The sequence below is a fragment of the Glycine max genome, chromosome 19 (assembly GCF_000004515.6).
Source record: "Glycine max cultivar Williams 82 chromosome 19, Glycine_max_v4.0, whole genome shotgun sequence".
Lineage (NCBI taxonomy): Eukaryota > Viridiplantae > Streptophyta > Magnoliopsida > Fabales > Fabaceae > Glycine > Glycine max.
In genome coordinates this window covers 40,696,416-40,709,729 of record NC_038255.2, presented here as the reverse complement: position 1 = coordinate 40,709,729, position 13,314 = coordinate 40,696,416, and the positions used below count along the sequence as shown (strand labels likewise).

At 31.4% G+C, this 13,314-nt stretch overlaps 1 protein-coding gene across 4 annotated transcripts; it reads right to left on the bottom strand.

Annotated features, from left to right (window-relative positions):
- Positions 1–9,100: 9,100 nt before the first annotated feature.
- On the bottom strand, positions 9,101–13,083 carry LOC100527163 (guanylate kinase 2). 4 transcript variants are annotated; one of them, XM_014771966.3, is made up of 11 exons: positions 12,880–13,083; positions 12,258–12,299; positions 12,032–12,139; positions 11,833–11,906; positions 11,632–11,758; positions 11,127–11,489; positions 10,893–11,014; positions 10,671–10,806; positions 10,537–10,582; positions 10,340–10,442; positions 9,101–10,260 (listed from the first exon to the last, which is right to left on the bottom strand). In XM_014771966.3, the coding sequence occupies exons 2-11, from the start codon at positions 12,258–12,260 to the stop codon at positions 10,143–10,145; spliced, it is 1,200 nt and encodes a 399-aa protein (XP_014627452.2). In that variant the 5' UTR covers positions 12,261–12,299; positions 12,880–13,083; the 3' UTR covers positions 9,101–10,142. The 4 variants fall into 4 exon arrangements, with proteins under 4 accessions (XP_014627452.2, XP_014627453.2, XP_014627454.2 ...); XM_014771967.3 differs by lacking the exon at positions 12,880–13,083 and adding an exon at positions 12,841–12,864; XM_014771968.3 differs by lacking the exon at positions 11,833–11,906.
- Positions 13,084–13,314: the final 231 nt, after the last annotated feature.

Sequence of the window (13,314 nt, the reverse complement as noted above, 5' to 3'; positions counted from 1 at the left end):
TATCCAAATTGCTGATCCTTGGAAGAGACAGAGTTTATGACTATATTGAAGTCTGTTGTGTGCACTTACGTACTCTTATTGTTAGGCATGACTTTTTATATTCTTATAATGTTTTTCAGGTTTTGGTTTTGGTTTGGCTAGTGTGTGGTGCAATTAGTCTAAATTTCTAAACCATGAAGGTCCTTAGTCCTTACATTTGCAACTATGTAAATTTGATTTATCTAATATCTCTACCCTTCACTGGGTACATGAACTTCTAGAAGGGCATGTAGTTTCAATTTGTATCATATAACTTTGACGTCATTCTGGAAATTATATATATTACCGCCAAAGAATTTAATTGTGTTTTGGCTATATCAATATTTTTTTTATAAGCAAATATTAATTTTGTTAGTAGAGCGGATTAAACTTGTCATCTTTTCTCTCTTTCCTTTTTCTTTTAATCATTCAATTCACTTTATATCTTATGGTTACATCAAAATATATATATATATATATATATATATATATATATATATATATATATATATATAAAATTTGTATTATTAGATTTAAGTTGATTAATTAATACTGTATATACTTTGCTTGGTGAGCATGTGTTGATACATATGATCTTTCTAAAGTTATTAAACTTGCTAATGTTACTTTTCTTTTGCTAGTGCCATCTCCACACAATATGTATAAAAAAGAGAGGGAGAAAAAAACAACTTTTGAATGTGGAAGTGAATGCTTTTGATTTGAATATTCCTTCATCTGGTGTCCTTAAATCTCTCTTTTCATGCTTCTTTTTGTCATCACTATGATGCTGATGAAATGCACTCCACAGATAATGCAGCTATAATCTTTCTTATGGGATGTCTAATTCTGTCTTTACCATGTACATATTCTTTATGCGCTGCATGTACTCAGAAGCGTCCAGTCTACTTTATATGATTAAAGTTGCATATCTATTAGAAAGATTAAACATGAGCGGTAAATTAAAATGTTGCCTATCATTATCATTGTCATCCTTACCTTTGACAGTGCTAAAAAAAGAATAGAAAATGAATGTAAAAGTACAGCATCTGCAGCAGCAAAATGAGAATCCAAAGATGGATTGCTTTGTGATGGAATATGTAACCAAAAAGTGATATAGTGAATAAATTATGCTAGTTTTGGGTTTATTATATGATGAGTTGATGACCGGAATGGTGTCCTTCTCATATGAGGTAACAAATTAACACACATACACAGGAAGTGAAAGAGAAGGTACATAGCCAAGGAGAATCCAATGAAGAAGCTGGTGTTCTGGTGGCGATCATTTTAAAATGTGATTATGTACACAAATGTAAGGGGGATTTCCAGGACAACCTCATGAAAAATTAATTACCAACAATGTAACATTTGAACATCCTCGAATAAGCACCCCATTCGAACAATGTAAAATCTTGTTAAAGTTATTCCATTTAATAGCTCATTGTAGTTAAATTTTAAATAAGTAGTTGATATGAGTGATATTCAACCTTGTTTCCTTAAACAAGGTTTTAAGTTTGAGTCGTGTGAAGGGAAAAAATATGATTAAAAGAAAAATCTTATTAAATATGACCTTTCACTCAAGTAAAAATTAGTAATTAAAAAATAAAGGTAAAATTGATAAGAGTAATTAATGTAATTTTAAACTTTACAAATGATAGACAAATAAAATCAAACATTCTTAAAAAATATGACAATTAAAAAGGAATAGAAGGAATATCATTTATCATAATTGTATAATATTTTTTAAAATTAATACTTACTATATTTCAACCTTTAAAACAATATGATTTCTTTTTTAAATATATGTTTATCAATGCGAGTATTACCATATTTTATCATAATTGCATAATATTTTTAAAATTGATTTATAATAAGTTTTTAACCTTTAAAATGTTATTTCCTTTTTAAATTATAAAAAAAATCATTAGTATTTTAATAACTGCTATGTATAGGTATATTTTGGGATTAAATCATGTAAAAATTATTAATTTTTTCCTCTTATTTCTTTTTTTTTTGTGTGTGAATAATTAGAATTTTAACATCATTTAAGTTTTTATGCAAAAAGTGTTAAAAGTTTGTGAATTTATAGTACTTGGTGAACAATTGGTGCAGAAAAACAAAGTAAAACCCAAATAAGCAAAATTAAAGATCTAAAGTTGCTCGCTTAGCGCATCTCAGGCACCCAGTGCGACGTAGTCGCTTAGTGGGCCACACACGCTTAGCGCCAGGAAGTATGGAAAAGTTTGGATCGTGAAGAGGCGATTAGCGCGAGTCACGCGCTAAACACGAGATTACCATCACACTTGCTAACTGCGACAATCGTGTTTGGTGCAAAGGTTGTGTAAAAACCAAGTTGAACTGCACCTATAAAAGAAAGAGAGAAAAGAATGAACAACTACACACAAAAAATTCAAAAGAATACAAATCCTTATAGAAGACAAAGGCCAGAAGCAGGAGAAACAATCATTAGGAGTCGTTCCTTCCATCCATTCCCTTTCTTATCTACTCCTTTCCTACTCATTATCCCCTTGCAATTGTAAAACTTCCTATGATAACGAAAGGCTAAAACCTTTTTTGTTAGGATATTAGCAACCAACTGCTCTTGATATAATTTTTCTTCCTATCTATTTATGAATATTACTTTTTCAGTATCCTTTTTTGTGCTTAATTTTATTGTTTATGGCTTGATCACCCATTTGCATGGTAAGTTTTAAGGGTAGTATTGAGAAGTGTTATTCTCTAATAGAACTGAGAAAGGATATCTAAATAAGTCACCACTAAGGATAGGTTGATTTTGTTTAGCGTGTTATACATCTCTATTCTTAATGCAATTTAACTGTTTTATCTATTAAAGGGATTTGAGAGAGAAAATATATAAATTAGGTATTAACATTACATCAAGAGTGGTTTTGGTAGGCAAGCCCCCTAACATTCTCATCTTCTGAATTAACTTCTGCAGTAATATCGACTTCTCTCATGTTTTCTATTTTAATTAATTAATTTAGTTTTATGTTTGTTTCCTCTCTTGTTTAATTTAAATTAATTTTATTCCAATTTATTTAAGTGTTCTTTTCACAATCTTTTAAACCAATTTATTTATTGCTTAAAAATTATATATTCACCCACATAAGTACAAATAAAGGCCCTGTGACTTGGTACTCGGACTTCTGCTTTACTTTACTACTTGGGATAATTTGGTGCACTTGCCAATCAATCTAACATATTCTTTCTTGGATTTTATACATTACATTATATCACTTTTAAAAAAAATTGTCAAAAATATCTGTTTCAAAAAAATTAAATTTTGGTAAAAGGTAGATGTTTTGAATTTTAGTTTTGAGGATGTATTTAATACATTCTAAAATTTAATATCCAAAAACATTAAAAAGTTGAGCTTAAAATGCTCACTTGAAACTAAATGGTTGGACGCAAGTGGTTAATATATTGAAGTTAAGATTGAATCGTTTGAGTATTATCCGAGTTTGATCCTTGTTAGAAATAATTCCTTGTCATACTTTACTTATCTCCCAACCAAACTTTTGATTGGTTAAGGTTTCTTTCCCCTGATAAACCAAACGGTTAAGACCATAAAATAAAATAAAATGCTCACTTGAGATCTTAAAATTTGCATCGAAAATTGAGCAAGTTAGGAAGAGAGAAAATGACACTAATACACTATTTGGCAGAGAGATCAAAATAAAAGAAAAATATTTGAATTAAAATAAAATGTTAGAGATGTGAAACCTATACTATTTTCTCCTCTATTTCGCCCACCAAACGGAGGTTAAATTGAAAACTAAGTTTGGGGGATGCAACAGAGTTGTGAAAAGGTAGAGTGGGGGCATTTTGTGTTTTTATTAAAATTTGGGGGAGTGGGGGGGGGGGGGGGGGGGAGGTTTAAATAGTATATTGGGTGTCACTAGTAGTGACATAAAAATAAAATTAAAATGTTGTAAATTTTATGACAATTAGGCGGCAATTGCTTTGTGCATCCAACAATTTTAATAAAGTGACCAAAATGTCCTTCATTTAAAAATTTAAAAGCTCATTCTTCTCCTCTCCCTCACCCTACCTCGTTGCTGGTGTGCCCCTTTCTTCTTCGTTTGCGCTTCCTCTTCTTCCGCTGTCAATACTCTACTATCGGTGCCTCTGATCGTTGCCGCCACTCTTCGCCACCGCTATCGCCATCGTCGTGAGCCCCATTATTGTTGTTTTTTTTTCTTTCCAATTTATGTTGTGTGTGATTGCTGCATTTTAAGGATTGGAATGTCGTATATTACATATGGATTAACAATTCTATATGGAATGTCAATCCATATGGATTATACAGATTGTCAATCCGTATAATTTTTTATTTATTTTTAATTTAATATCTAATAAAATAATAATTGAATAAATTATTATTAATTAAAAATAAATTAATATTTTTGTTGTTAAAATATTTTCTTAATAAATAAATATTGTTGTATATTTTTTATGTGTTTTTATTTAATTAATTATATTTGTTTTTTGAAATTGGTTTTTAATAAATAATTTATTCAATAAGTAACTAATTTAATAACTTTGTTTATTTAAAAATGAATGTATAAATATTATTTTTATTTATTTATTTTTTAAATATAAGTAATTTAATTATATTTTCTATTTAAAATAGATTTTTTTATAAATTTTTTAAATATCATCAATTCCAAATTTTTATTAGTATATATTTCTGAATTTAGTTTAACAAGAAAATCTAAATTTTTAAATTACAATTATTTTATTGATATAGTCGTATATATATTATTACATCAATAGTATTAAATATTTATATAAATAGTGTTTGGAGGTATAAAATTAAAATTTCTTCATTTGTTTATATATATTTAAAAGTATTCAAATACTAATTTTTAAAAAATGAAATATTCATTTATTATAAATAAAAAACAAAATTGTACTTAGATTTTGGTCATCAATTTAAGTTTACTAGAATTAGTGATGTGAAGTCTATAAATTTTAAAAAAAGAATTTCTATATTCATTTATGAATATATATAGAAGTATTAAAAAAGTTATTTAAAAAATAATAAAATATTTATTTATGAATTATTAAATAGTAATTAATTCAAGTATTATTTGAATGATGCCATTAATTTTTATTATTGTTTAAATGTGTAAACTATGGTTAGAACAAGATGACTACGTCGGACTTTAGGCGAAGTTATATGAAGAATCTTAGGGACAAAAGTTAGTGGTGATGCAGATGAAGCCTCTCAGCGGCGAAGGCTGACAACATCTCCATATAGACAACGGGAAGCTACACCTGTTGTTAAGGATATTGAGTACGTGGATTGACAGTCTGTATGTTTCTTACGGATTGACAATACGTAAGAACCATCGTAACCAATGCATCTCGACCAAAACGGACACAACAACCAAGGACTACCTCTTCCGTGAATGAATGAATGCAAAGAAGAAAACAACAAAATGAATGGTGCATGAAGAAGGGAAAAGGAAGAAGAAAAAGTTACAAGGGTATTTCCAGAATTTCAAAAAATTGATGAGTGCACAAGAAGAATGTTCGTGCACAAAACAAAGCCCCAGTTAGGCGCAAGAACACATGAATGGGTCGGACCAAAGAAGAGAAGTGAACATGGGCTAGAACTGTATTCACAAGACACGGATTGGGCAGGACATCTGCACATCCCTTTTAACTACACGAATTGGGCTAGCAAAAATAAAAGTAAAGCAACCAAAGCAATTACTTCCTGCACCTCCCTAATTTCTTCTTGAACCCATTCCGAAATGTAAAAATTTGCATTCCAAAAAGACTATTCTAGAATGTAATTTTAGATTCGTGTTCTGAGAGCTTAAAAAGGTGCAGGAATCAATTGTCACCATCAAATTAATATAAGTCTGACTCTCTGGGCATAGGCTGGACACTTTGCTGCCGTTTCAAAGTTCAATTGGAAGAAAGAAAGAAAATAACCAACCTTTCACACATGAAAATAGTGAACGAAACTTATTAATACAAAGTACAGTTAAATTAATTTAAATTCGCTATTTTCTATAAAAAAAATTTGTTTTCTGATATTAAAAAATTTCACAACTTAAAAATCTAAATTTCTTTGAAATTAAAATTTTTACTTTTAACAATTAAATTCCACACTTCAATGTTAATAAAAAAAACATGTAGTGAATATTCCTATTATGTTGTGAATACTTTTTACTGGCATATTCATATCATGTAGTAAAAAAACAAGATAGTAAAAGGCATAGAATAAAATAAAGAGGGAGATTTCAATTCCAAAACAAGTAAAAGAAATAATTTTAACCATATTGTAATTCACATGAGTGTGAAGGGTCCTCTTTTACAAGTAACCCACCACCCAGCATAATTGTTTTAGAGGGGAAAAGGACAATTGTGGCGTGTGTGCCCAACTTGGTCCCATGGAGCTCTTTCAAATTTCAAGGTCCCCACAGGCAAAAAGTTGGGTTTAGAGATGGCAAGTTGCACCACCACCCAACTGTGGTGTGATGTTTGTTAGTGTCCCTAGGAACCTTCCTCAGTCATTCCCACCTTCCACATTCGTCGAAACTTTCAAGGCCACACAACCCAAAAATAAAAAATATGTATATTATAGTCATCATAATATGTGGAAAAATGATGACCTGTTATTAGAGGCTTTGTTAACCCAAAACCCAATCCTTCCATAAGTGACACATCACCTCGGCAAGACACAAGCACACTTGTGTGTTATGTCGGTATCTCAACCCATTTCATTGAGTTCTTAGTCAAACTTGTCGATGTGACACCACTTTTCCTTGTTGTGGGTGGCTTCACAACCCTCTCAACTGAAAACTGTATTAACGGCCTTTGCCAATTGTTCTCTTCTCTCGATCCCCAAGTTGTATAAACAAAAAAAGAAAATGACTTTTTTCACATTTCGTAAAATAGAAAAATGAAAAAAAGAAGGAATTTTTTTAAAAAAAGTATAATTATGAAGTAAGAAAAAAAAATAAAGTGCAAAATAGGAATAAAAATTAGAGCATAAAACATATAATTCTAATTTAGGGTGTATTTGTTTCTATATTCAGATTGTCTCAACTAACAAACAAACATTTAATGTGTGAGTGTTTTTGTTTTCTGTTATCTCACTTTTCAATGCACCTGAACATCAATGAGCCAAAATCATGGATTGACAGTCAAGTAGGTTTTAAAGGGAGAAACAAACACACTTTTATACATCTTGATTTGGTTTTCTACAAAAATGTAAAAAGTGAAATGCTTTATATGGAAAAGTAAAATGTTATGGTAGAAAAAGAAATGATTATAAAGTATAAACATAGTGATGTTATTGCTATGAAACAAATGACAAAGGCTCAGTCTATCATGAGTCTAAATATTGAAAAAATCCAAAGGGTTGTACTCAAAGTAGGTCGATGGTCACCCAAAGCTTTAATGAAGTCTAATCTTCGTCTCTTACAACCAAATTAGAGGATTCTCAATACATTTTCATATTTTCAGAGTAAATTATATTAATATTTCTTGAAATTTCTACTAATATTTTCCTTATTTGTTTGAAAAATTATACTAATGCTCCTTAATTATTTGAAAAGTATTATACTTTGTATCGTTATAAGGAAGGTTGTTATAAATGTTAAAAAAAATAAGGAGTTATATAATTTTTTTAAAAATCTTAAGAAATGTTAGTATAATCTAATATATATATATAATATTTTATTTTATGGGATAATACCACGTGACACTCTCATATTCATTACCTCTAAATAATTTAATTAATGTAGATTTTATATTTATTCTATTTTTTAATTTTATATAATAGGTTTAAGAATTATATAAATTAATATAGTATATTTTTTGTTAATCAAAATAAAAATGTGAAAAATATATGATTACATATACATTTTAAAATATAGTAATTTTCGTTAAAACTAAATTCTATGTGAATACAACTATTAAAGAGTTATTTCTCGTGTTTTTTTTTAATGTGCACAAGTAAATTTTAAATCTATTTACATATGTATATTTTATTATTATGAAACATTTACGTGCATAATTTTAGTTGATTGTCCAAAAAAAATATTTAAATTAACATTAATTTATGTTATATATTTACTGAATATGTTATAGTTTTTTTTTTATAAATCCATCACAAAAGTGTGTATATAAAATATATTTAAATATTTATTGACATATCTATCAATATATATTTATTAAAGTTTAAAATATATTAAAAATTCAAATAATATAAAGATTACTCTTATAAATTATAATATGTGAAATTTAATATCATACAAGACACAGGAAACTAAGCTAATTTATTTTATATGTATGTTCTATTGTTTAGCTAAGAAGATTCCCATAGGATACAAAAAATAAAAATAAAAATCACATGGATAAATGTTTACTCCACAGTTGCATTTAGGTACTACTTAACCCAAATTCATTCTTGTAATTATCCCATCAAGTAGAGTACGAAATGCACACTGTATTTGAATTAACATCCCTACTCCACATCTAGGAATTATCAAGTCCACATGGACGTCAAAGTAATTAATAGTTGCTTCAATGACACAATTTCTACATACGATTTCTCTCTTCCACCTTTGCTTTGGGCCAACCTGTCTCTTGTCATTGACCTGAAGTAGTTCCAGTAGACTTTGAAAATCCTAGAAGACTTGGCTTGATCTATTACATTCATGGTATAGTTTGGTTTGGGTTTCGTCATATTCTAATCACGTGTTGAGACTTCAAAACTACATTTCGAAAGAATTTCTGAAACTATAATTTGCATCCCTTGTCCACTTATTCCGAAATATCTACATAGCCAGCCAAACCTTTAGGCTACTTGACAGTGTCGAAGGTGTCACATGAAGAAAACGTTTTTCTTTTCCTTTTAAATGGTAGACATTATACGATTCCATAAATTAGCTACATCACAACCTCTTCTCTGTGTGACGTATGACTAAGTTTGATTTGATCATTCTTCATTAGGAATGACATTTTGGTATAATGTTTTTTTTATAGCGGTATAATGTTTCAAAATTTTAAAACAAATATTGATAAGAAACAAATATTCATATCTCAAAAAAATGTAAATTCGATTATCATTAATTATGTGAAGATGTTATTGGTGAATAATCTGTAAGAACTTCTATAAACATTCTTTGAACGCCTTAATATCTACCTTATTCCTGATAAACTCTTGAGATCTAACTCACTTAAACTTTTCTTTTATAAGAAAAAAACCATCTTTCCCACATAATTAACTATTTTATACAAAATTTTATCGACAATTTTCTTCTGAGAGCTCAATTCACATAGTATTTAGTAATTTTATATCATCATCATTCCTCAATTATTCGAGCCTGCGTCCAATTATCACAGTATCTTTATCAGTTCTGTTCTGCCCAGACCCTTACGCAATTATAAACTTAAAAATAGTTTCTGGACCACCTAATGGTTGATCAACTTGACAAGGCTCTTGGACTGTCTCAATGCTCAGAGATACGAAATTGATTCGTGTCACAGCCATTATGTGGGGCTGAAAGCACTCCCTACTCCTGAGCCCTTTGGAGGATGTAACACTAATGGTGAGTTAAATGGGGCAAAGCCTCCATAGTGAATATGTCGTTGCCAAAAATAAATGGTTGTTAGCATAACTAACGCCATATAGCTGTTAGAATCTAATGAACATGGTAATGACATAAAACATGTATCCAACAAATTTAATGTGTAAAACATATGGCTTGAATCAATGAATAGCCATGCCTAGTATAACACCTAATATCTGACAGACATCTTTGAATTTGAAGTATTCATGTTGTAGGCCCCCTTCATATTCCCTTACTATAACAGATCTTGGGGTGGGGGGAATAGAGAAACGTACACCATATTTTGCCTTCCTTGACACACAAAAGACACAAGTAATCTCATTGCCTATGTAGGGAATAATAATTTAGCAATTGCCATCTCTCAAGTCAACTCAATAGTCATAATAATCAAAGAATGCTTATAGAAGTTCTTACCGAATGCTTAAAAAAATGTTTAAGAAGTGAATCTAATGCCTTATCAATGTGTCCCATTTCTTCAATACCAAGTTAGTTGGCCAAGTGCATTGAATGTTAGCTAAGTTGATCTATCCCATTCAAGCCATTTGAGAAAGAGCCAATGGCTTGGAAATTTAGGCCTCTTGTCCGTCCAGGTGCACCCCCTTTTAGTGAGGAAACATCCAAAATGACCCTGTCAAAGACAAATACTAAGTCAGTATGATACCTTTTGGTGCAAAATAAGTAACGTGTTCAGACTTCAGAAGGCTTACAAATTCTTTGATTCCTTCTCTCCTGAGGAGATGCAGTTTATGATGATTTTGTTATCAATTTTTGACACTGAATGATCCATTGGTAAATCAATCTCTATAGGGCCTGTTGGATTGACGGATTAAACACATCAATTTATCTTCATGGTTTTAAAATTGTTGTGAAGCTACATATCAGGTTTTACTAGGAAAATCCTTACCTGATATAGGTGGAGCAGTGACAAAACCGTCAAGTCCCAATAGTTTCTGCACCAAATGATACTTAACATCAGGATGATTAATGGTCAAAAAACATCCCAAAGACTCTGGAGGTCTTTGCTTCAGAAGCATTTACCTTAAGTCTCTCATGACACTCCTCAAGATTGTCATTGTATAGGATGAAATCAAATATTTGAGAAGATTTCCCTTGCTCAATCTCAGCATCAGCATTTCGTAGTCGCTTCAGGATCTGTTCCTCAGTCTCTGTCCCCCTGATTTCAAAGCAATGAGGTTATCACAAAAGTCGTGGTCTGATTGAGAAATAAAAAAAAACCATTGCTAAGCAGCAACAGCTCACCGGTCACGAAGGCGCTTCTCCAGCTCCTCCATTGATGGGGGGCAGATAAAGATGAATATAGCTTCAAGCGTACTAGCCCTCACAGATCTTGCACCTTGAACGTCAATATCAAGAATACATCTCTGAAACAATTCAAAAAAAATTATCTCAGATAAGAGAAGTTAAAAATAATATCTGTAGGACGGCAATCTAACAATGTTGAGTTACGACAATAGTTAAGCAGAAGCAACTTACTTTCCCTGCATCTGCTACCAGTTCGACAGCCTCAACACTAGTTCCATACAGATTGCCATGGACAGAAGCAAACTCAAGAAACTTTCCTTCTTTGATCTCTTTCTCCATTATACTCTTCTCAGTAAAATGGTAATGAACCCCATCTTTCTCGATACCTCTTGGAGCACGGGTGGTGTGGCTCACGGAAAAACCAAACATAGATGGAAATTCCTTCATAAGCATTGATATCAGTGTTCCTTTGCCTACTCCAGAAGGACCACTAATAACAACAGGCTTCTCAGCATTGCCTATCACACCTTTACTCCATGCAACTACCTCAGTCCCCAAAATTTTTTGCTGCTGCCTAACATATTGGGTGTCAATCTGCCAATAATGGGAAAATGAGACATTTAGCATCTATTAGATAATTATTAGAAATCTACTATTGTTATAGAGTTTCCATGCATTAATAGTCCTTTGTTATTATACATGAATAGACTAAGGATTGTGTATGCAAAACACCAACCTCCAGGAACCATATCCGATCATCAGGCTTAGAACCCTTCTTAAGAATCAGTATTCGGTCTTCCAAAGGCACTGCTGAGAGGCCATTGCACAACACGGGTTTGGTGCCACGCACAGTGGGACGAACCCTGCAATTTTAAATAGATGTCAGCAGCAAGAGTCTGAGAAAGGCAGCTATGAAGCGGAGAAACCTTAAACTGACCATTCTCCAAGACTACCGTCAAAAATTTGAACTTCAATGGACAAAGTTCCATCATCAGCTCCACCAATGACATACTGTCAAAAAAATGGAGGCCCAGTTTTTGCTTTAGGCAGAAGATTTGACTAGGCACTAATCTAATTATGAGTAACAACATACATAGAGATTATCGTGATATTCGTAGCATATTGCATATACTCACCATCTTATCGCCAACAGTAGCAGTTGTTTTGCAAGTTCCATTTTTCAATTCAAGGCCATTCAGAGCCCCATCCTGCACGTCATCAACAAGCAATGCTGGTGCTTCTCCCTAGTGATCACATCCGAAGAGAAATTAGACACATTAAAGCAAAACCACTTTGATCCACATTTGAACATCATAATCAATTTGCATTTTGTAACCATTAGCAGGGAAAAGGGATGCTTACCATAGAGAAATTAGTGCCAAAAATCCTGGTTTAAGATAAACCCTGAACCAAAAAAACATAAATAGAGATGAGTACCATGTAAATTCCCAAGGGATCCAACAATACATGCAAACTTCCATGTAAAGAAAATAGAGTGCAGAAACTCCATTGAAATTAGAACACATTACAAGTTGGAACATTAAAAATAACAGCCAAAATATCCTAATGAAATTTAAATAGAGACAAACCCGGATATCATCAACATCCAGCAAAACAAGACCTATAGAAAAACATGACAGGAATTCACCACTCTTGTTTTTTTTTATATTATTATTATTATTATTTATCTCTCCCTGATCCCTCAACCTAAAAATTTGGACCACAAATTTTAATATTTTTTAAAAGCAAAAAACCATTCAGAATTTCCAGCAGGTGTAGAAAAAAACCAGCTTGAAAATTCAAACAAAAAAGGCACATAAAAGAAAAATATTTAAAAAACCCAGAGAAGGAGATGAAGCAAAGTCGAAGAAGTGGATCAAACAGAGCAAAACCCAGATCGCAATGCGACAAAATCCGAAATCTGGAACAGCTAGAGACCGACAACCTTAAATAAACCTCGAGAAAGGGAAGAGCAGTTAACAACCTTAAAAAGAAGAGGTGTGTGTTGGGGGCGAGAGGGTTATGTTGTTGTTGTCACGAAATGATGGAAATAGAGGAAGGGTGAGATGAAAAATGAGAGAAGAGGAAGATAAAGTTGGAAGAAAATGTAAGGAAGGTTGTCATATTTGTAGGCGGAAAAGCATAAAGGGGTGGCTTTCGATTATGAGCCAAGCAAGCAGGACCTGTTTTTCGTTTTCTTCTGCGGTGCTTATGAGAACCTTCTTTTTTGTTTCTTTATTCATTTTGGAAATTTTCATTTATTTTCTCTTTTAATTTAAATGTAAATTTTTTAGGCACCCTGCTGTCGACAGAAAGATAATAAGAGAAAAACAGGTATCCTATTCTTCCTAAAATGCCTCACAAATATTATTAGTTACCTTATAATAATAATATGTATTGAAATTATTTTTACAAGTTT

Excerpts from the sequence above, each read along its gene's own strand:
- LOC100527163 (XM_014771966.3), bottom strand. Across the intron at positions 11,759-11,832 it reads GACGGTAGTCTTGGAGAATG|GGTTCGTCCCACTGTGCGTG; the intron begins GTCAGTTTAAGG and ends TTAAAATTGCAG. Across the intron at positions 10,583-10,670 it reads AGTGTCATGAGAGACTTAAG|AAACTATTGGGACTTGACGG; the intron begins GTAAATGCTTCT and ends CATTTGGTGCAG.